Below are 22,581 nucleotides of genomic sequence, written 5' to 3'. Positions count from 1 at the left end.
AAGAAAGAGAAGGTTGAAGTTTTATGGAATGTGAGGAGAGTTTCATCACCATAAAACTTATTTGGCACAGTTACCTAGTTCACAGTCTAGGTAATTGTGGCCATGAAACTCTAACTGAGACCGGCCTTATGGCGATGAAACTCTCCTCACATTCCATGAAACTCCATCTATCGTTTAGATAATTGTGCCAGATGAATTCTATGGTGATAAAACTCTCCACACATGCTATAAAACTCCATCATTCTCTCTCATTGTCATCAGTAAAATTAATAATATTTAATACTATAAAATCTTCCATGAAATCTATTGATACTAGCCTTAGATTTTGGTTAAGCCAACCAATCAAGTTCAATGTTCCCGGCATGTGAATATGTGATGACCAAACATCTTGGCGTGACGTGGAGCAAAGCAGAGCCAATAGATGCAGTGTTAGCTTATCCATTCCTACCAACAAACACCTCACGTAACACTACTAATTCCACGAAACCCGTAACGATGTCAGCTACGTGCAAGTTCTTCTCCATTATTTTTTTAAAAAGAAAAAAAACTAGGTAGGAGCACCGCCGATGCATTTAAGAAGAGAAACAAGCGAGTTCAAGATTTACAAATGTGAAATTACATAACAAACAGAAACTCCTCTAAACATTTAAATAGATTAAAGCACCACGGGACGGATCGGAGGAGCATTAGAAACAGAAACTACTACTGCTAACTGAATCTCAGCAATCATCGGTTCAAAAACATCTTTGCCAAACTTCAGCCCTGTTTGGTTACCATAAATTACCTCCTGACTAATGTTACTGACTTATTTTAAATTATTTTTCTTAAGTCATCTCCTGTTTAGTTGTACTGACTAAAATGAGTGACTTAAAGCTACCTTTGGTGGATAGAGACCAAATAATTCCCTTTAAACTACCCTTGAGTGACTTATAGATTTAAATCCCTCCTATTTATTTTAATTTCTATAGATTAGATCCGTTTGGATCTCAACTGACTTAGACGGACTTAAAGGAAGATGATTTAAAATAAGTCTGGGTAACTAAACAGGGCCATGTTCTATATCTAGGGATGGAAATGGGAAGAAAATAAAAAAATAGATATTCGAGATATCCAAATCCGTTTCCATATATATATATATATATATATATATATATATATGATCTGTTTCCATCCTAGGAAGTGAAAATTGAAAAAAAAACAAAAAAAAAATCCAAAATATTCAGATGTTTCCATACATATCCGATGTGTTTTCATCCTTACCTATATCAGCCAAGGCTACCCTCACCCATGTTTAGGCCGGCTAGGACAGGGTGGTCCCAGGACGCTCATAGATAGATTGACCTCTGCAAAGATTCAACCATTTTTGTGCGTGCCGGCCAACGGGCCAACCCAAGCCTGACACTGATCTTTCCTTTTCGTTTCAGCGAAAACGGCATACACCTTGAAGCCATTGCTCCGTCACGCGTGGCGTGAACTCCACCGGCGCCGAGCCTGCGCGAGTTAAGCGGAACTTCACAAGAGAGAGCAAAGATTACTATACGAAGATTTAGTCGGTGAATATTAAAAATCAATCTTCAGCAGAGGCCGTGTTTGGTTTGGCCCGAAAAAAATTTCGCAAATTTTTTTTGCATCTTTGACCAAAAAATTAGAATAGTAAATGAAGTCTAATTACAAAACCAACTCCACAACCCCCGTGCAAATCGCGAGACGAATCTAATGAGATCTTTGACCACGTGATTAGATGATGATCACTGTAGCATCATTGTAGCAAATCATCAATTAATTACCGTCATTAGATTCGTCTCGAAAAGTTACACCCATCCCTAAAATTTTTTTGCAAATAGACTTCATTTATTAATCCATGTATGTGAGATTCTCTTCTCGGAAAACGTGCGTGAAAAATTTAGCGTACAAATCAAACACTGCCAGAGAGAACGAATAGGTTACCATTTCAGTAGGATTTTCAAATTTCTTCTCCCACCTCCTAATTTGATGGCCTTCTATTTAGCCTGCCAACTATGGGGCCACCAATTTGTTTTTTCCATTTCCTTGGTGCCCGATCTCTGGTGCCCGATCCCAATCAGGGTTCACCTTACCGACGGTAAAGCGATTTTCGCCAACTAGCGGTATCGGTAAACCGGCGGTAAATCGCCGAAAACCGCTAGAAACCGCTCGAAATGACAATTCAAATTCAAAAACAGGTAACCGTTGTTTACCGACCGGTAATCGATGTTTACCGACCGGTAACCGTCGTTTTTAACCGGTAAACACCGTATGACTTTGGAAAATTAAAAATTTTGGCAGCATTTCACTGTAATTTTGTAAATATCATTACTGATGGTATATATCAAACAATTATATAACATTTACACATACATAAAATAGAAGTTCATATCCATAAAAATAGAAATTCACATCCATAGTCTATATAGATCATCACAACAATAGTCCATGCAAATCATCACAACCATAGTCCTCACAAACCATCATCGTCAATATATAATACATAGTAGTGGTTTCCGGTCCAAATGAATAAATGAACAAATGAAAATATATGTACATATTTGAAATATGAACACACATATATACATATAGCTAAAATGAACAAATTAACATCCAACTACCATGAACAAATGGATCTATATAGCTAATATGAACACATGTTTTTGAATATAGCTACATAACAAACATCTAAAAATCAGTGTAAAATCAAGAAATACTCACAATGCAGTGGTTTCCGGTCCAAACGCGCCGATTTCCGCTCGGAAAACGCCGAATACCGCTCGGGATTAGAGGATACTGCTCGGGATTACCTGTCCGAAAGTTTTTTTTTATTTTTTTGAGTGCCCAAACAGTCAAATATTTGAACATGTTCTATATTAGAATGATGTATGTCATCTCTACTTTCTTACCATATTTTTTCCTTTTTTATTTCAAATATTTTTGAAAATTTTAAATTCGGGCGAAATTTTTCGAAATTTACCGCCGGTATGGATTACCGCCTAGTAGCGGTATCGGTAAAAATCGGCGGTAACCGGCGGTTACCGATCGGTTTGGAAAACACTGATCCCAATCTCGATCGAGCGGCCGGCGACCGGCGAGCTTCGGCTCCTCCGACGCCACGCCGCTGTCCGCGCTCCGCCTCCTCGCCACCCCCGCTCCGGCCGGCTCGTCCTCCCCGGCTCCGGCCTACCTCCTCGCATACCGCCCCCGCCCCGGCCCCCGCCCTAGCCGCCGCGCGGCCCTGCCGGCCAAGGCGTCACCGCCTCCCAGTCCCCGGCTCGGCTCCGGCCTGCCCGACATCCTGCGCCCCCGCCCTAGCCGGCCGAGGCGCCACCGCCACCCAAGCCGTCCGGTCGCTGCCATGGCAGGAGGCCGTTCGGTATCTGTTTCTTGGATATTATCGGATGAACGAAACTGACGCAGCTTGGTTTGTTTTGGTGTGCAGTGGAAGGCAGAGAATCGTCGGCTGGAGAAGGAAGGGAATCATCGGCTGCATTGCGGTGTAGGTTTGTTGGGATTGTCGCCCTGATGTGCTTCGCTGTAGATGCAGGATTGTCTAGTTTAATTTTTTAGCTCATCAAGACTCTCTCATGTTCTAAGGCCGGGTTTTATGTAATGTGAGGATAATCATATGGTGGTGTTCAGTGCATATATTATCTGAATTTTGGATGCTGCTGAACTTGGAGCATTGGCTGTCTGTCAGAAACTCAGGCCCTGTTTAGTTCCGGCGCAAAATCTCAGGCCCTGTTTAGTTCCAGCGCAAAAAATTTTGCGTTGGAATCTTACTAATTTGAAGTACTAAATGAAGTCTATTTATAAAATTTTTTGCACAGATGGGTTGTAAATCGTGAGACGAATCTAATGATGCTAATTAATCCATGATTAATCAATAATTAGCGGATGGTACTGTAGCATCACTGTTGCAAATCATGGATTAAGTAGGCTCATTAGATTTATCTCGCGATTTACAGCCCATCTATGCAAAAAGTTTTGTAAATAGACTTCATTTAGTGCTCCATGCATATGTCGAAACATTCGATGTGACGGTTTTTTTACGTTTACGTTGTTTATGGGGTGGGAACTAAATAGGGCCTCACTTGTGTGAGATATGGCAACTATGAACAGTGTTAATTTATGAAGGATACTGATTGATTTGTTTTTGTGTTAACAGTGTTTATTTTTGTGTGAGCTCATTGAGTCTGCAACTTTTGGCATTATGAAGCTTTGTAACCTGTTTACTGCAAACATAATGCTGAATGTTTGAATCTGTCTCCAACTGGTCAGTGCACAGAAGTAGGATATCTGGCGTCGAGGACTTCATCTGAATCAACTCAGCCTCTGAACATTCATGTAGGACTTCAGTGATAGAACATGAAACTATTGCTGCTACAATCCTGGATGTGAGGATGATGTCATTGAGCTACATTGGAGCATGTAGGCATTCCACTGATGACATGTAGGGAGTTTTTCATTTTTGATAATAAATCCATATATACTATACAGATCAAGAACAGTGTACAGTGATGAGGTCAAAAAGACCTCAGGTTACATTCTCAAAAGCTGAGAGTACAACACAAGAAGATTGGTGGTGCCTATTGTCACCCAGATGAGGTAAAAAAGACCCCAGGTTACATACACTGAATTCTGGGAACACCCAGGTTATCTATTCCTATCTATTTTAACCACCTGGAACCACGATCTTTCTTGGTTGCAATGACAGCATTCTTGATCTGCAAAATTTCTGCTCATGATCATGCAGAATGACAGAAAACCAAACCAAAATTTCTTGATTTCATCCCCGCTGAGGCCTGGCAAGGTGATATTCCAGCTTCTTTCTGCAATGGAGAACTCTTAAGTTATGCAGAACGACATTTAAAATGTTACCCGAAAGGACATCACATATAGTCTAGAAGATAAAACAAAATGGGATCACCTGCATGAGGGAGTACATAAAACAAAATGGGATCACCTGCATGAGAGAGTACATCTTTGGCTTCTAGGGTGTTTGACTTCCTATGCTTTGCTAACGAACAAGCAAATGTAGTGACCTGCTTACAACAGTTAGCAATATTCAGGATTACTCGTACATCTTTGGCTTCTAGATGTTTGACTTCCCTGAAACTTTTACAGTATATGATTTAAAGATCAGCTATATTCAGATTGCAAGTAGGATAATATAACAACCTGTTAGCATCACTCAGAGTCCCTTGTACCCTTGAGTCCAGCCACCAACCTGTTCAAACAAAATCTCAAAATATTCAGGAGATTAAGTGATTTTGTTATAATATAACACAAATTAGAGCTGTTAGCTTCGGTTAAGTAAAAAAGGTGATTTTGTTATAACTAAGTTTTGCCGGCAAAGATGGAGAAGCATACCTGATTTTGTTACACAAGGTTCATCATAGGAAGAAATTAAGAGTTTTTTTCTACACAACTGTATCTGATTCTTAGATGTCACTTTGCAAGAAAACATGATGTCATCTCACAAACATATTATCATTTCTCATTAATGGTACTAGACTTTTAACAGGTGCTCCATCTCACTAGAACAGAGATGCAAAGACAATTGAGACACGAACACGATGCAAATACAACTTTTTTTTCCACCTCAGGATTTGATGAGTTCAATATTCTCCTAAGGTGGTTTTGCCCTATATAAGGAATCAGATGAAAAATGCTTTGTTAGAGCAATGCTAGTACATATATATGTTAAGGTGGTATGGACAGCTGAGCTTACAAATAGGCTATACACAATATGGCAAGTGGGAAGGCAAGATCACAAGGAATGGACCTGTCCCTTTTAAACTACTTTTAGTTCTTTTAAGTAATCAGTCATATTGATCTAAGGTTAACACTAATGATCCTCAGTTTCTTTCTGAATTAAGTAGGTGTGGCAAAGCCATATGCAGAGACTTCAGCCACTATTCGAGCACTACTGAACCGAAGGTTATGAGCATAATTGCCAAGGTATAAACATGAAGTTAAACTGTTGGTACGAACAAAGTTCGCTTCTCCAGGTAAAGATGAACAAAGCTAACTGGGGGCAGCTTAGTTGATAAATGCTACCAACATCAGGTGGATCTCTGCCATAGATTGCTCAGCTTTGGTCAATTCAGGAGCCATCAAGAACCAGCATCCGCCAAGAGACACAAGATGGATGGCACGTAAACTGTGTTTCCCTGACCGAATTCACAATCTACAAGAAGTGGGGAGCAAAGGAGATGGCAGCGGCTCACCGGATGGACCCAGGACAGCTTCGGCGGGGAGGACGGACAGAGGGCGCAGCCTCCTACGCGAACGCTACGGTACCACTGCTTAAGAACGGACCTTGCGGAGGACGCCCGGCGGGGAGGCGTCCGTGGGGCGGGTCGGCGCCGGCGGCTGGAAACGGCGGAGGAGGTAGGTGGTGGCGGCCGGGGAAGGTAGGGAGGTGGCGCCGGGCAGGAGAGGTGGCGCCAGCAGGGGAGGCGGGCCGTGCGGGGTCGAGGCGGCGGGTGGACGCCGAGCGGGCGGCGGCGCCGGACGGTGGCGGTGGCGTGCGCTTCGGCGGCGCGGGGGCAGGGCACGCGCGCTCGGCTCGGATGGGCAGGAGAGGGGAAGAGAATGACAGGTGGGGCCAGTTGTCAGGTTAAAAAATATAAGCCTGTTTACTCAGCCCTGCTGGAGTAGAGGCTTTTGGGTGAACAACTCAGTTCTGCTGGAGTGGAGACACATGTTTGGGTGAGCAAATTTAACAGGTCTACTGCAATTGCTCTAACAAAACTAAGTCCTGCTGGAGTGGAGACTCATGTTTGGGTGAGCAAATTTAACAGGTCTACTGTAATTGCTCTAACAAAACTACAAAAGGTTGTGGACGCCATTGAGACGTGTGTTCATCGGCCGCAAGCGATCGCAATTTCTTTCCCTGTGTCGGCTGACCGACACTGCTGCGTCCATCGCACCAACCAACGAGAATCGACACGGCTGACGCTGCTTGCAAATCCGGAGCTGCACACCATGCTCGCCTACTTACTTTTCCAGTTGACCTAAAGAGTCGGCATCAGCGAGGCTTGGTAGTTGAAACTTGTAAGCTGGAACCGGATGTCAGAGCAAGAGGATGCCGCATGGCTAGGGGAGGAACAGCCGCCTCCCCCGTTCAGGATCAGAAAAACATGCCCAAAAGAAGCCTATAATTGATCACTGTACCTATTTGGAAAAAAAATTGATCACTGTACGTAACCATGTCGATTGTATGCCTATATACACATCTTTCCAGCAGTTGAGTCAACTTATACATGTCAAATTAAAGGCCTTCTCCAATCTCCACACACCACACATACACACAAGGAAAAAAAACTATATCTTTGTTGGCTAAAACGATAGCCCATAGCATGAAACCTAGTCCAAACGTATGCTCTACAGGTGTGAAAGGCGACCTCGTTTTAAACATCAAGAACCTGGCAGCTCACAAGCTCAGCCGTCCCAAAGTTCCTGGAAGCCACTGTGTTCCATAACACGTTTTCTTCTGATGCCCCGCTGCCTGTGTTATTCTGCACCACAGCATGCATAACCTGGAGAGTATTGTTCGCCGCCTTTGTTATAACGTGCAGCCTTCCATGGAGGCCAGCAAGTAAATATGGAGCCTCTGCATCAGTGAAATCGTTAACCGGAACCTGTGGGGCGATAGTTACCCATGTGTCTTCTTCAGAGTTGTATCTTTTTATGTGGCCACTATCCAAAGAGGTAGAAGGCTCCAAGGTATAAAGTTTGTCATCGATCACGACACCGAGCTTTGTGCCTGCCTGCCTTGCTGGCCATCCATCGCCGAGACCATCTGGCATCGCTGACCAAGAATTCAGTTCCGGGTCATAGATCTCACCTCCAATGTCAAAAAAGAATGGCCATGAGTACAAGCTCTGAGGAACGTACAGTTTACCCTTGTATGGTGCCATTCCTGTGGCGATAGGCTTCAGCACATCAGCCAAGAAAGCTGTGGGGAGTACCTGTGCTTTCGCAAAAGGCATTTCTGGTAGCTCACTCCACAGTCCAGTTTTTGGATCAAACACCTCAGCTGAACGCAGAGGAAGCAAGCCATTCCGACCCTTACTGACTCCACCAACTACATACAACTTGCCATTCAAAAATGTTGCCTTGCAGAAAGCCCGCCCAGCCATCATTGGGCTTACTTCCTCCCACAAGTTGAGAAAAGGGTCATATCTCCATACACAGTTCAGGGCAACAGCTTTGGAAAAGCCCCCAACAACATACAAGTAACCATCAGCAACACCCACTGAGCAACCACAAAAGGGCATCTGGTCCAAACCATTCCTGCGCCAGAACCAGCCCCTCACGAAATCAGCAATCCTAATGCTTGAGCCCACAACATTCCACATCCGGAACCCAGAAGATCCAGTCCTAGTGGATTCCTCATTGACGAAAGAAGGCATCGGTGGCAACCTCTGCCATTTCTGAAACAATGGATCAAGGCCATACCAATCGAGCTTATTTGCCTCGACTTTGGTCAGTACATACAACCATTCTTCATTTACACGAAGCTCTCTCCTCAGCTGGGAAAGTTCATGGCTGGTGATTGCTGCCTTCCAAGCTCTGCAAACCATCTTCAAGTTGAGGTAATGAATCCGTGGTAATCTTGCCAGAATTTGGAATGAGAGCTCATCGGGAAGTGTTGGAAGGATCCTCGGGTTCGTCCCATACTCATAAGTAGATACCTTCACCCTCTTATTAGGATCTGTCCCAGATGACTCATGTCGATCCATAGACTTAGCACTACTCACACTTAGAATGGAGCCCATCTGAACTTCTTCAAATTGATTACTTGATGAAGTTTTTCATCTCTCATCCATCAACAGGCGCTGAATCTGGGTTTGAAAAACAGTAGTTCTATGAGCCTCACCATAAATCTGAGATCCATAGTAGCAGAGCACAAATTTAGAAAAGCGATTCACACGCCATAAAAATTTACACCACTATAAACAGGAATTCCAACGGAGTGGGTAATTTTTTTTTCAGAGGGAAGGCTGCAGAAGAGCCTCCTGGTGGCAGGCCCAGGGATCGAACCCAGGCTGCCGGCGTGAGAGGGGGATCGAAGGAGCCACTCGAGCTCAGCCCCCTCTCTGACGAAGTGAGTAAATACATGAACACATTCTACAAAACAAAATTCCTGAGAAAGACACAACACTCATTGTACCGCTGACTATAGATCATTACTGAGACAATGAGAGGCAAACCCCTACACAGCAATGAAGAAGAATGAGTATGTGACCATATTGAATGTTCGCTTTGGCATCACTGAAATAACAAAAAGGGATCACTAACATAAGTAGCTCATTTTATGGTCTAATTCTACTCCTACGTTTCGACTCTAATCCCAAAAACCTCATACAGGACCATGAATTCAACCCCCAAAATTTAAAAAAGAAAAATCCGGGGTTCCGAAATTGGTACGATCGTACAAACAGTAAGGGTTCCAGATTGACAGAGCACGGCACGAGTAACGTGTTCTTCCGATACCAATTCAGCCCTCAAGGCCTCAACTCTTAACAAAAATCCAAACCGACGAAACCTATGCACCGGGGCTAATTCATCAATCAATCCCGGAAGAAATTACGACCTAATGGATGATGAGCTGGGCGGGGCCAGAATGGGTCCCCACGAATCAGGCGGGAGTTCGGGGTTACCAGGGAACGGCAGCGCGGATCTCCGATGGGGCTGGAGGAGCAGACGACCCAGGTAGCCCCCGCGGCCTTGAGCGAGCGCTCGCCGCGTCGCCGTGCCGGCGGGCCGCTGCTGTAGAGGCAGGCAGGCAGGCCGCCAGGGAAGGGGGTAAGTGCCGAGGACGGCGACACGCACGCAGCCAAGAGCCCAAGAGGGGCGCGGGTTGGTGGAATCCAGAGGAGAAGAGCCGAAGAGGTGGTGGCCCGGAGGGGAACGAAACGAATACGCCCCCGTGCCCGTCCGCCTTTGCGTGCGAACGGCGCCTTGCCCTCTACACGGCGTCTCGGATTCCATCCATCCGCGGTGCGCGGCGCCGTCGGTAGCTCCCGGGCCCCCGGCTCGGCCCAGTTTCGGGTGCCACACAATTCGCAACGGCCTCTGCCTGCCTGGGCCGGAAAGAATCTCCAGGGCCGGAGACCGGCGGCGTGCCCGCGCCACCAGCCACGACGACCCTCTCGTCTCTTATCTGAAATCGACCACGCTGCGGCCGGCATTTTTCTTCCTCGCCGCGCCGCCCCTCAGCATCCGCCAGGCCTCGGCGGCGGCTCCCCACCGCCCGCCCGAGGCGTGCAGGTGCGACAGCAGCACGTACGGCGAGGTCGTCGCCGGCCCAAGCGCCAGCAGCCTCCCCGCGGCCCGCTCGCCGACGTCCGCGTCCCCGTGGGCCCTGCTGGCGGCGAGCAGGCTGCCCAGGACGACGGGGTCGTCGCGGGACGCGGATGCCAGGACACGGTCCTCCGCCTCCTTCAGCCTCCCAGCTCTGCCCAGGAGATCGATGGCGCAAGAGACGTGCTCGGCTCCGGGCGAGACGCCGTACCTCCCGCTCATGGAGTTGAGGTACTCCATGCCTTCGTCCACCAGTCCGGCGTGGTTGCAGCCGGCCAGAAGGCCGGTGAACGTGATCGAGTCCGGAGCGATCCCGGTTCCCTTCATCCGCTCGAAGGTCGCGATGGCTTCCCGGGCGTGGCCCTGCTTGCCGAACCCAGAAATCAGCGTGTTCCAGGAGCACAGGTTCCGGTATGGCAACCGATCAAAAGCGCGAACTGCGAGCACCATGTGGCCGCACCTCGCGTACATGCTGATGACCGCGTTGCCCACGGCGACGTCGGTGTCTTCTCTGCATCTGATGAGGTGGCAGTGGACTTGGCCGCCATGGCGGATCAGAGAGAGCTCCGCGCACGCCGTGAGGGCGCTGGCGTACGTGAAGTCGTCCGGGCAGACGTCCGTGTCCAACATGTTCTTGAATAGCATAAGAGCTTCCGTATGGCCGCCATGCCGCGAGTGCGCGGCGATGTAGGTGTTCCAGGTGACTGCGTCCTTCTCTTCCACGGACAAGAACACCTGCTCTGCTTCTGTGATGGTGCCATGTTTCGAGTACATGTCCAGGATGACATTGCCCACGAAAGGAGTGACGTCCAGGCCGATCTTGACAGTGTCACAATGCAGTGCTGCTCCAATGTTAGGATTCTCCAAACCGCTGCAGATTCCAAGAGCAGCACCATATGAGAACCTGTCCGGACGCAGCCCCCGCAGCTTCATGAGCCCGAACACCTCCAAGCCCTTCTCCGGCCGCGAGCTCGCCGCCAGACCGGAGATCGCGGCGTTGTACGACACGACGGTCGGCTCCGCGAGCGCCCTGAAGACGCCGTACCCTTCGTCGAAGCACCCGCACTTCATGTACATCGTCACGATGGAGTTGGCCACGAAGGACGCGCCGAGGAGCCCGCTCTTGGCGGCGTGGGCGTGCACCTGCGCGCCCGAGGCGAGCGCGCGCAGGGCGGCGCAGGAGCGCGCCACGCTGGCGTAGACGTGCTCGCTCGGCCGCGCGCCTCCCATCCGCGCGAAGAGCTCCAGCGCGAGCTCCGGCCTCCCCGCGCGGGCGCAGCACGAGATGAGCGCCGACCACGAGACGAGGTTCCGGCGCGGCATTTCGTCGAACACCCTCCGCGCGGCGTCGAGGAGGCCGCACCCGGCGTAGGAGACGATGAGGTGGTTGCAGAGGAAGACGTCTGCCGCGTGGCCGGCTCTGACGGCGGCCGCGTGCGCCGCCACGGTGGCTCGAGCGCGCGGCCAGGAGCCATCGAGGACGAGAGACACCAGCCTCCGCAGGATCATGTGTGTGCTAAAAGCCTAAACGCACAGGCTGCTGGTTTCTCGCTTTTGTCCGGGGTACTGATAGTTCAACAACATGGATTGGGGAACTGCGTGTCTGGGAGCTTTGTATGAATTTCACCTCTAATTACGGTACACCTGTACTTTGTTGTGCACATGAAAAGGAAAACCCTGGGAAAATTGGTGTTTGGGTAAGGGGAAAACGACATGTAAAATGGACCTTGCGAAAATTTATGGTTTCTTTATTGAGGCGATTTTATTTTGACCGGTGGACAGACACCGACCGAGTGTAATATTATTAGGATTACAATCCAGTGAATCCACCTTAGCAGATAAAAAAAAAGGGATAGGAAAGAATAGAGGAAGATAAATGGAGAACAACCCCGAAGGTCCTTTCCGGCGACGGCACCTTACTAGGGCTTGTTCAGTTTGGAGAGGATTAAAGGGGATCGAAGAGGGTTGGGAGGGTTAAATCCCCAACCGGTTAAAATCCCCCTCAAGGCCCATTCGGTTCCTAGAAAAATGTTGCATGGAATGGTTCCACAGACTGCTTGCCTTATGTAACCTTTTGATTAAGTGGAATGATTCCTGGGTGGATTCCTAAGGAACCGAACAAATCCTTGGTGCTCTCCAATCCCCTTGTGGAGCGAATTTACCGAACAAGCCTTTAATTGGACCAAAATCCAGCTGCACAATTTTTGAATCAAGATCCAGGTAGACACTTGGCAATGGAGGTTCAGTGATGTCGGGTACCGCGATTAGGGACACCCTAATCGGGGTACTGAGACTACTCTAAAAAAACGCAAACACATGTTAACGCAACTGGGCCCACGAGGGCCCACGACCTCCTTCCAATCTGGAAGAAAGCAAATGACTCAAAGAAGCCCGGCGTGCGGTCCATTCGCACCCCTCTCGAGCCCACAGGACGATCTCCGCATCGCTCGAGGGTAGCGAATCTACCTTCGAGCTGGCAAATCATATCCGCCTCGCTCGTGGGTAGCGAATCTACCCTCGAGCTGGCAAACCATCTCCGCCTCGCTCGAGGGTAGCGAATCTACCCTCGAGCTGGCTAACCATCTCCGTCTCGCTCGAGGGCGGCGAACCTCCCTCGAACGGGCAACCATCTCCGCCTTGCTCGAGGGCAGCGAAACTCCCTCGAGCAGGTAATTCATCTCCGCCTCGCTCGAGGCCACCCCTCGACGTAAGGGACAAACGGCCCCGCCGCTCAACCGCCCATCGTACGGAGGCATTGAATGCCAACCACTCCTCCACAGTGCTCAGGACAAACGGCGTCAGGTGACCATGCCCCCAGTGGCTGTGACTGGAGTCCCATCCGCCAACTCCTGTCACTTCTCCGCCATCCCGGGCGCTGTGGCGCACTGTGGGACCTGCGACGCGGGACGCAGCGTGCCCGGCACTGCCCCCGTACTATTCTGCCAACTCCGGCCGTCCGGACTCCACTTCATCACACGTATGGCCCCGGACCCACCTCCTGCCTGGGAAGGGGTCGGGCGACGCCACGTGCCCCTCCAAGAGGGGCGCACAACACACGCAGTCGGAGTCCCGGACCTCCCCCCTCCAGGGGTTCGGGACCTCCACGCAACCCTCGGACCTCCTTAGTGCGCGCACCATCACTCTATCCAGGGTGGTCCGGGACCGCCGCGTGCCCCGCCACCGCTGGAGCACACAGGACCCTGACCTACGGGGCCCACGGAACGCCATCACGTCACGTCTGGAGGACAGTACACCCTACAGCAACAACCACGCCGCCTGCTGGAGCTGGCAGGACGCCGGCGCAATCTCTGCAAGACCAAGGACGATATCCAGGACTACCGCCATGCCCGACGCCATGCCCCACAGTGTACTTCCTACAGTGTTCGACCACTGCACCCCCGCGATTTGGGGGAAGACGGCGACTTTCACGTTCCCCTACACATGTACCCCACCCTCCTTGTGACTATAAAAGGAGGAGGCGGGCTTCCTTTAAGGGGGGTTCGGACGACGTTCTAGACATCAGCAACCACGGTCACCCACACTCGCAATCATCATTACACTCTCAGCACCACTGAGCACTCACCTCAACCGACTCCTCTTCTAGCAGAGACTTGGGAGCCTCCCTCCCTCTCTCGCCTCGCTTGTACCCCCTACTACGAGCACTCCGGGTGCAAGATAATACAGTGCCCTCGCACACCCCTTTGCTGGACGTACGACCCCGTGGCCGGAACCAGGATAAACCTGTGTGTTACTGTGTTGCCTCTTGCATCAACATCTGGGACGAGGAAACACGCGGCATTTACTTGTTGGGATCCGGACCCCCGGGTCGGGACGCCGACAGTTGGCGCGCCAGGTAGGGGCCGCTGCGTGACATTTTCTCTCTTGTTCCCATTTGATCTCCAGGGATGGCGGGCAGATCCAGCCCATACCCCATGGGTGTTTCGGATCCGCTCCCAGCGGGATACGTGATCTGGTTCGGGAGTCTTGAGTTTAGAGCAACCGGCAACGGTTACCTCATGCAGCTTCTCTCGCCCAGACGCAACCCCGTCACTCCGACTTCACCAGCCCAGCGCAACAGGCGCTCGGGCCAGCATTCGCGACAAGCGCGCGCAGAGCGGCGCCAGGCGGTACGGCTCACCCACCATACATGGGTTGAGCTTGCCATGTCACGGCTCAGCGTCGTGACCGACGGAGCCAACACCTCGTCGTCACACGCCTCGGCGTCATCTGCGCCGGCATCATCACCTGCTGCAGCACCAGTGCCTCCCAGGGGGGCTCGACCTCGCCGTCGCCCTTCCCCTTCGGGATGCGTGACGCTACATCCTACGCTTCTTCGTCCAGCGCCAACTTCGCCGAATATGAGGATCTGCCGGGTCATCATTTTCTGTCGATCCGCAACCTCATCGCGTCGTCTCCTGACGAATCCTACCCCGAGATGGCGAGTTCGATCGCCGACGACATCAACTTCTTCATGAACAACTTCACGGCCGAGGAGGCCGAGGACTACTCCGGGGTCCGCGACCCCAACACTTTCCGCTCGTTCCAGCTGGCGACGGCTTATTGTCTCACCTGCTCTGAGGACTCCAGCGACGGGGATTACGATTTTGCCCAGGAGTGCTTCATGGCAGATCTTGTGGATGAGCAAAACGACAACGCTCCGGGTGATGACGGGAACGGCGGGGCAGACGCGCAGGCGAACCAACCGGTGAAGCCGCCTGCAGCCCCTTCTTCGTCAAGCTCGGCGGCGCGACAAGCACAGCTGGTGCAGCTCAAGGAGCTCCAAGCCAAGCTCGACGAGCAGCGACGGTAGACCCAGGATCTGTGCACCGCACTCGAGCAGCAGCGCACCGCGCGTGGTGCACATGCCCAGGCGGTGGGACGCGTTGCCCGGGAGCGCATCCTGGCCGACGACAACGTCGACAAACCTCCGGAACTGAAGACGGCCGGCGAAAAACTCATCGCTGTGGCCTACCTACTCCAAGCCATGCCCGAGCCATCGACGCCTTCGGGCCGCAATCTGCGCCGCGAGGCACAGGCGCTTATCGAGCAAGCTGCTGTGCAGCAAGCCGAGAGCTCTGCGTCTCGAATGCGCACGAAAGCCCCGGAGCAGCCCGGTGGGACTGCACGCCAGGACCGTGAGGTTTTGGTGCACACTCCACCGGCAGAGAAGGGCAAGGCAGTCGTAACACCCTGTGCGAAGGCACCCTCGGTGCACGACCGCATCGGAAGGCCTCCCGCGAGGGAGAGACTCTACGACACGTGCGGACATGCTGAAGACGGCGATGCCCGCTACGTCGGCGGCGGCAGGAAGTACACCCCTCGGCGGGGTGGACGCTTCGACCCCGAGCACGACAGGGGTGAGTCACCGGAGCCTCTGGGCACCCGGGTGTTCAGCCGGGAGATTCGAACCGCTTCTTTTCCCCCGTGCTTTCGACAACCCACCACCCTCGTCAAGTACTCGGGCGAGACCGATCCTGCAGTCTGGCTCAACGATAATCGCCTAGCGTGTCAGTTATGCGGTGCGACAGAAGACGCGGTCATCATCCGCAACCTTCCTCTTCACCTTGCTGATGCCACATGAACGTGGCTCGAGCACTTGCCCGCGGACCAGATCCACAACTGGGCCGACTTAGTCAAGATTTTCGTGGGCAACTTCCAGGGCACATACGTGCGCCCTGGGAACTCGTGGGACCTCAAAGGGTGTCGCCAGAAGCCCAACAAGTCCCTGCGCGACTACGTGCGGCGCTTCTCCAAGCAATGCACCGAGCTCCCTAGCGTCACCCACGTCGAGGTCATCAACGCCTTCCTCGAGGGTACGACGTGCAGGAACTTGGTGCACGAGCTTGCGAGAAGCCGACCAGCCAACACCAACAAGTTGTCCGACGCCGCCACCAACTACGCCGCCGGCGAGGAGGCTGTTGGTGCCATCTTCGACGACAAGCCGAACAAGCGCAAGGACGATGCGCCCGCGGAGGGCAGCAATGCCAAGCCCAATGCCCCCGCCAAGAAACAGAAGCGGGGGAGGAAGGGAAAGAAGCCGGCCCCACCGAACCAGCGCGGATCGGAGCGGGCAGAGGACTCCGAGGAGGCCTTCGCTGCCGCCCCAGACCGCAAATGACCTCGAGGCCCCCCTCGAGGCGGTGGTGGCCTGTTCGACGATATGCTCAAGAAGCCGTGTCCTTACCACAAGGGCTCAGTCAACCACACCCTCGAGAAGTGCAAGATGCTCAAGAAATACTACAACTGCGTCGCGCACCGCGACGAAGACAAGAAGAAGGATGCTGGCGACAAAGGTAGAGATGACGAGTTCCCCCAAGTGGAGAACGCTTTCTTCATCTTTGGAGTACCAACGACGAACATGACCTCCCGGCAACGCAAATGCGAGCGCCGGGAAGTCTTCTCCGTCACCAAGGCCATGCCATCCTACCTCGACTGGTCGAAGGACACCATTTCCTTTGGCCGCGAGGACCACCCCGACTACTACGTCCCGCACCCGGGCCGCTATCCGCTCGTTGTCGACCCCATCATCGGCAATACCCGCTTCTCCAAAGTACTCATGGATGGAGGCAGCAGCCTCAACATCATGTACGCCCACACCTTGGAGCTCATGGGGATTGGACTGAACAAGCTTCGCCCCAGCAAGTCGCCATTTCACGATGTCGCGCCGGGAAAGCGCGTCCAACCCCTCGGCCAAATCGATCTGCCTGTCTGCTTCGGCACGGCAGCCAACTTCCGCATGGAAGTACTCACCTTTGAGGTTGTAGGGTTTCGAGGATCCTATCATGCCATCCTTGGTCGTCCTTGCTACGCCAAGTCCATGGCCATCCCCAACTACACCTACCTCAAGCTCAAGATGCCGGCTCCGAAGGGCATCATCACTGTCGGCTCTTCGTTCGAGTATGCCTACGAATGCGATGTCGAGTGCGTTGAGTGCGCGGAGGCTCAAGCGGAGGACGAGGCCCTCGCAGCCACCCTCGACAGGATGGCAAGCGAGGCCTTGGACTCCACGCACCGACATGCAGGAAGCTTCGAACCCACCGAGGGTATCAAGAAGGTGCCCCTCGACCCGAGCCACCCTGACGACAAGGCGTTGCAGATCAGCGCCACCCTCGACAGCAAATAGGAAGTGGTGCTCGTCGACTTTCTCTGCGCCAACGCAGACATCTTTGCATGGAGCCCCTCGGACATGCCTGGCATACCGAGGGAGGTCGCCGAGCACTCTCTTGATATCCGACCCAACTCCAAGCCAGTGAAATAGCGCCTGCGACGCTTCGACGAGCTCAAGCGCCGGGCGATCGGCGAGGAGTTGCAGAAACTTCTTGCGGCCGGGTTCATCAAGGAGGTATTCCATCCCGAGTGGCTAGCTAATCCTGTATTAGTGAAGAAAAAGAACGGAAACTGGAGGATGTGTGTAGATCACACTAGTTTAAATAAAGCATGTCCGAAGGTTCCCTTTCCTTTGCCACGAATTGATCAGATTGTAGATTCTACTGTGGGGTGTGAACTTTTATCCTTTCTTGATGCTTACTCCGGTTACCACCAAATCAAGATGAAAGGGTCCGACATGCTCGCGACTTCTTTTATCACGCCTTTCGGCATGTACTGCTACGTTACGATGCCCTTTGGCCTAAAAAACGCCGGAGCTATATATCAGCGGTGTATGCTCCACGTTTTCGGGGACCGTTTCGGGCGCAACGTAGAGGCATATGTCGACGATATCGTTGTAAAATCCAGGAAGGTGGACGACCTGATTGCTGATCTCAGGATCGCATTCGATTGCCTACGGGCCAAAGGGGTAAAACTCAATCCCGAGAAGTGCGTGTTCGGGGTCCCTCGAGGCATGCTCTTGGGTTTCATTGTCTCCCAGCGGGGCATCGAACCCAGCCCTGATAAAGTCTCGGCCATCACTCGAATGGGACCGATCCGAGACCTAAAGGGGGTATAGAGGGTCATCGGATGCCTAGCGTCCCTCAGCCGGTTCATCTCGCGCCTCGGCGAGAAAGGCTTGCCCCTGTATCGACTCCTGAGGAAAACCGAACGCTTCACGTGGACCCCCCAAGCCCAAGAAGCCCTCGACAGGCTAAAGGCATCACTCACTCAAGCCCCCATTCTCACACCACCCATGGACGGCGAGCGTCTCTTTCTGTACGTAGCTGCGATGACCCAAGTGGTCAGCGCGGTGGTCGTTGTCGAAAGACAAGAGGAGGGCCATGCTTTGCCCGTCCAATGGCCGGTGTACTACATCAGCGAGGTGTTGTCTGAAACTAAGACGCGCTATCCGCAGATTCAAAAGCTGCTCTACGCAGTGGTTTTGGCTCGACGCAAGCTGCGCCACTATTTCGAGGCCCATCCCGTCACCGTGGTCTCGTCTTTCCCTTTGGGAGAGATAGTCCGCAACCGGGAAGCCGAGGGTAGAATTGCCAAATGGTCTGTGGAGCTGATGGGAGAAACTCTCACCTACGCCCCCCGCAAAGTGATCAAGTCCCAAATCTTGGCTGACTTCGTGGCTGAGTGGACGGACACTCAGCTACCCCCATCGCAAATCCAGGCCGAATGCTGGACCATGTACTTCGACGGGCCGGTGATGAAAACCGGTGCCGGCGTCGGCCTCCTTTTCATCTCACCCCTCGGGGAACACATGCGGTACGTGATACGCTTTCATTTCCCTGCGTCTAACAATATGGCGGAATACGTGGCCCTCCTCAGTGGCCTCCGCATCGCCATCGAGCTCGGCGTCAAATGTCTCGACGTGCGCGGTGACTCTCAACTCGTCATCGACCAAGTGATGAGGGAATCTAGCTGCCACGACCCAAAGATGGAGGCATACTGCAATGCAGTGCGCCGCCTCGAAGACAAGTTCGATGGCCTAGAACTCAATTGTGTCCCGCGCAAGTACAACGAGGATGCCGACGAACTAGCCAAGATTGCGTCGGGGCGGAACACCGTCCCCCCCGAACATCTTCGCTCGCGATATCACCAAGCCCTCCGTCGAATTCAAGCTCCCAATGGAATCGGGCCCCTCGTCCGCCGGGCCCTCCGGTGGGAATCCCCCGGCGGACGAGGCCGAGCCCATGGACATTGACTTCGGGACCACCTCCGCGGACGAGGCCGAAGCAATGGAAGTCGACGAGGCCCCCACCTCGCAAGATTGGCGCGTCCAGTACCTTGACTGGATGATTCGAGGGGTCCTACCCTCAAACGCGCTCAGGCGCGGCGCCTTGCTAGGCGGGCCAAGTCCTTCGTCCTGATCAACAACGAGCTATACAAGCGCAGTCCCTCAGGAGTCCTGCAGCGATGCATTCCTATCCCCGAGGGCAAGGAGCTGATCCGCGATATCCACGCAGGTGTCTGCGGCCACCATGCCGCGCCACGTACCCTCGTGGGTAACGCGTTTCGGCAAGGTTTCTATTGGCCCACCGCAGTCGCCGACACCACCGACGTCGTGCGGACCTGCGAAGGCTGCCAGTTCTATGCTCGAAAAACACACCTCCCCGCACACGTTCTGCAGACCATCCCCATTACATGGCCTTTCGCTGTGTGGGGACTGGACCTCATCGGTCCGCTGAAGAAGGCGCCCGGGGGCTTCACTCACTTGCTGGTGGCAGTCGACAAATTCTCCAAATGGATCGAGGCTCGACCCATCGGCAAGATCAAATCCGAGCAAGCGGTTCTATTCTTCACCGACATCGTCTTTAGGTTCGGGGTCCCGAACTCAATCATCACTGACAACGGCACCCAGTTCACAGGCAAGAAGTTCCTGGCGTTCTGCGATGACTACCACATACGTGTGGATTGGTCGGCTGTGGCACACCCACAGACGAACGGGCAGGTGGAGCGTGCCAACGGCATGATCCTCCAGGGACTGAAGCCAAGAATCTTCAACAAGTTGAACAGATTTAGCCGAAGGAGGCTCACGGAGCTACCCTTGGTCATTTGGAGCCTGAGGACGACACCGAGCAGAGCCACGGGCTATACCCCGTTCTTCGTTATCTATGGCGCCGAGGCCATACTCCCCACGGACTTGGAGTACGGGTCGCCGAGGCTCAAGGCATACCAAGAGCAGCAGAACCAGCGAGCCCGCGAAGACTCGCTGGATCAAGTGGACGAGGCTCAAGACGTGGCGCTCCTACACTCTGCGTGCTACCAGCAGTCCCTACGAAGGTATCAGGCGCAGAAAGTCCGGCGCCGAGACCTCAACAAGGGGGACTTGGTGCTGAGGCTTCGACAAGACAACGGGGGCCGCCACAAGCTCTCACCGCCATGGGAAGGACCGTACATAATCGCTGAGGTGCTCAAACCCAGCACGTACAAGCTGGCGAACGAGGACGGCGAAGTTCTCACCAATGCTTGGAACATACAATAGCTACGTCGAATCTACCCTTAGAATTCTGAGCTATTTGTACATCATTTGTACTCGCATTTTCGATTTCCCGAAATAATAAAGAAGTACGTTTTACTTGTTTATTTTTGGGAACATTCCGGACCCTCGAAGGCTCGGATGCGCACGAACACTGAGGTACGCCTGACTTTACCCTCGGCAAAGCCACGCCTCCCTCGGGGGCTACTACGGGGGGAACCCCCGAACGTCCCCAAAAATCGCCAACATTTTTTCGAAATATTTCCGTCTCGCCCCTAAGCTTCTCGTATCCTTGGAAAAAACGGACGCGAGGCATAAGCAACTACGGTACGGGGCCGGCCGAGTCGTGGGGCCGCCTACGCCTCTGGGATACGGCACCCCCCTCACCACCCCACGCCTACGTTGTTTATGAATGCGAAATTCCTCGCAGAAGTTTATCTAAGTCGCATACGAGAACACGGAAATAAAGTAAAGAAAACAAAGGCTCGAATGCACAAGGCCTCGATGGGCCACACAGTCGATTTAACGAAAATGAATTTGTTATATTCATAAGATATGATTACAAAGTGTGATTACGATAATCACTAATCTATTACATGGGCTTCGAGGCCCAGATTTCCTACAGGCTACCATCCCCTCCTTGCGGGTCTTCAGTGGCGTCGAATTCAGTAATGGGAGGGATGTCGGCTTCGAGCTTCTCGGCGAGGATTGTGGCGAACTCCTCTGCGGTTGCGTCGGCTTCGTCCATAATGGCCGACGCGGTGTCCGCATCAGCGTCATCGGGAACAATGTACCCCGACGACACCCTCTGGAGATCCATGAGGTAGTGTGTCGAGGCCACGGCGAGGGCCCGCTGGACACCAAGGCGGAAGGTGCTCTTGGCGTGTTTGGCAATCCGGCCGCCTAGCGTGCGCAGGCGGCTGATCACCGAACTGCCCGAGACGGCACCCTCTCCGTCGAGCCCTTGGCACACGCTCACTGCGGTTTGCTCCAGCTCAACAAATTCCGCCTGTGCCGCCGTGAGCGCGGTGTGAACTGCTTCCTTCGCCGCGGACTCGTCCACCACCTTCTGCCTCAGCTCTAAGCAAAGGAAATCAATGTAAGCTACGAAAAGAAATGAACCAACGAAAGCTCGAAGGTACTTACCCAAGATACTCTTCTGCGCCTCTTCCCTCTGGACTCGGGCGGCCTCTTCGAGCAAGGACAAGGAGTCTTCCTTCTCCTTGACGGTGGCCCCCACGTTCTGGAGGGCCACCTCCTTCTCCTCGAGGGCCTCGCCCTTTTCCCGGAGGGTCCCGGCGAGCGCGACCACGGCCACTTCTTTGTGGAGGAGCTCGGTCTTCTGTTGCTCAAGCGATGTCCTGAGATGCCATAGCTCGGCGCTCTGTGCCTCGGCTTCCCGAGCCTTCTCCTCGAGCGATGTCCGGAGGCGTTGCAGCTCGGCAGCCTGCGCTTCGGCCTCCCGAGCCTTCTGTCCGCCGCGGCCCTCTGGACATCTCGCTCACCGGTAACCCGCGCCAGATCCTCCTCCAGCGCCTGCTGACGCGCTCCCAGATCCGCCATCTTAGTGTTAGCCTCGATGTTCTTGAGCACTAGCTCGGCGTTGTGCTGCCCGAGCTGGCTCATCTGGGAATACATCCGGGTCATCTCGGCGCTCTTTTCGCGCGAGATTTCCCTCAGCCGCTGCAAGTGAAAGGGTGTGGGTAAAAGCATGTTAAATCCGAAATCGAATCCGAGCAATTTTCAGGGCAAAGTATTTACCTGGCTGACCCGGTAATCCGTCCCCTGATGGAGCTGGAACGAGCGGTCGAGGGCTTGTAGGATCTCGCGGCCGACACCGAGCTGCGCGTTCCAGGCCTCCTCCTCCTCTTGCTCCTTGTGGAGAAACTCCGAGGGGAGTC

At 52.8% G+C, this 22,581-nt stretch overlaps 2 protein-coding genes and 1 long non-coding RNA gene across 3 annotated transcripts; all 3 read right to left on the bottom strand.

Annotated features, from left to right (window-relative positions):
• Positions 1-4,444: 4,444 nt before the first annotated feature.
• On the bottom strand, positions 4,445-6,712 carry LOC120656180. Its single transcript, XR_005667829.1, has 2 exons — positions 6,240-6,712; positions 4,445-5,236 (listed from the first exon to the last, which is right to left on the bottom strand). It is a non-coding gene; the product is annotated as an uncharacterized LOC120656180 (long non-coding RNA).
• Positions 6,713-7,175: 463 nt separating this feature from the next.
• LOC120656179 (pentatricopeptide repeat-containing protein At5g16860-like) lies at positions 7,176-12,053 on the bottom strand. The gene is made up of 2 exons (XM_039934213.1): positions 9,681-12,053; positions 7,176-8,861 (listed from the first exon to the last, which is right to left on the bottom strand). Exon 1 carries the CDS (start codon positions 11,830-11,832, stop codon positions 10,180-10,182), a length of 1,653 nt encoding a protein of 550 aa, XP_039790147.1. The 5' UTR covers positions 11,833-12,053; the 3' UTR covers positions 7,176-8,861; positions 9,681-10,179.
• LOC120653592 (F-box/kelch-repeat protein At1g22040-like) lies at positions 7,425-8,795 on the bottom strand. The gene has a single exon (XM_039931303.1). It carries the CDS (start codon positions 8,793-8,795, stop codon positions 7,425-7,427), a length of 1,371 nt encoding a protein of 456 aa, XP_039787237.1.
• Positions 12,054-22,581: the final 10,528 nt, after the last annotated feature.

The sequence above is a fragment of the Panicum virgatum genome, chromosome 1N, assembly GCF_016808335.1.
Source record: "Panicum virgatum strain AP13 chromosome 1N, P.virgatum_v5, whole genome shotgun sequence".
In the NCBI taxonomy this organism is placed as follows: domain Eukaryota; kingdom Viridiplantae; phylum Streptophyta; class Magnoliopsida; order Poales; family Poaceae; genus Panicum; species Panicum virgatum.
The sequence above is the reverse complement of the archived record's forward strand: the minus strand, read 5'-3'. Positions and strand labels throughout refer to the sequence as shown.

Bases quoted from the DNA above. Each gene is read 5' to 3' on its own strand.
- LOC120653592 (XM_039931303.1), bottom strand. From the start codon at position 8,795: ATGGGCTCCATTCTAAGTGTGAGTAGTGCTAAGTCTATGGATCGACAT.
- LOC120656179 (XM_039934213.1), bottom strand. From the start codon at position 11,832: ATGATCCTGCGGAGGCTGGTGTCTCTCGTCCTCGATGGCTCCTGGCCG.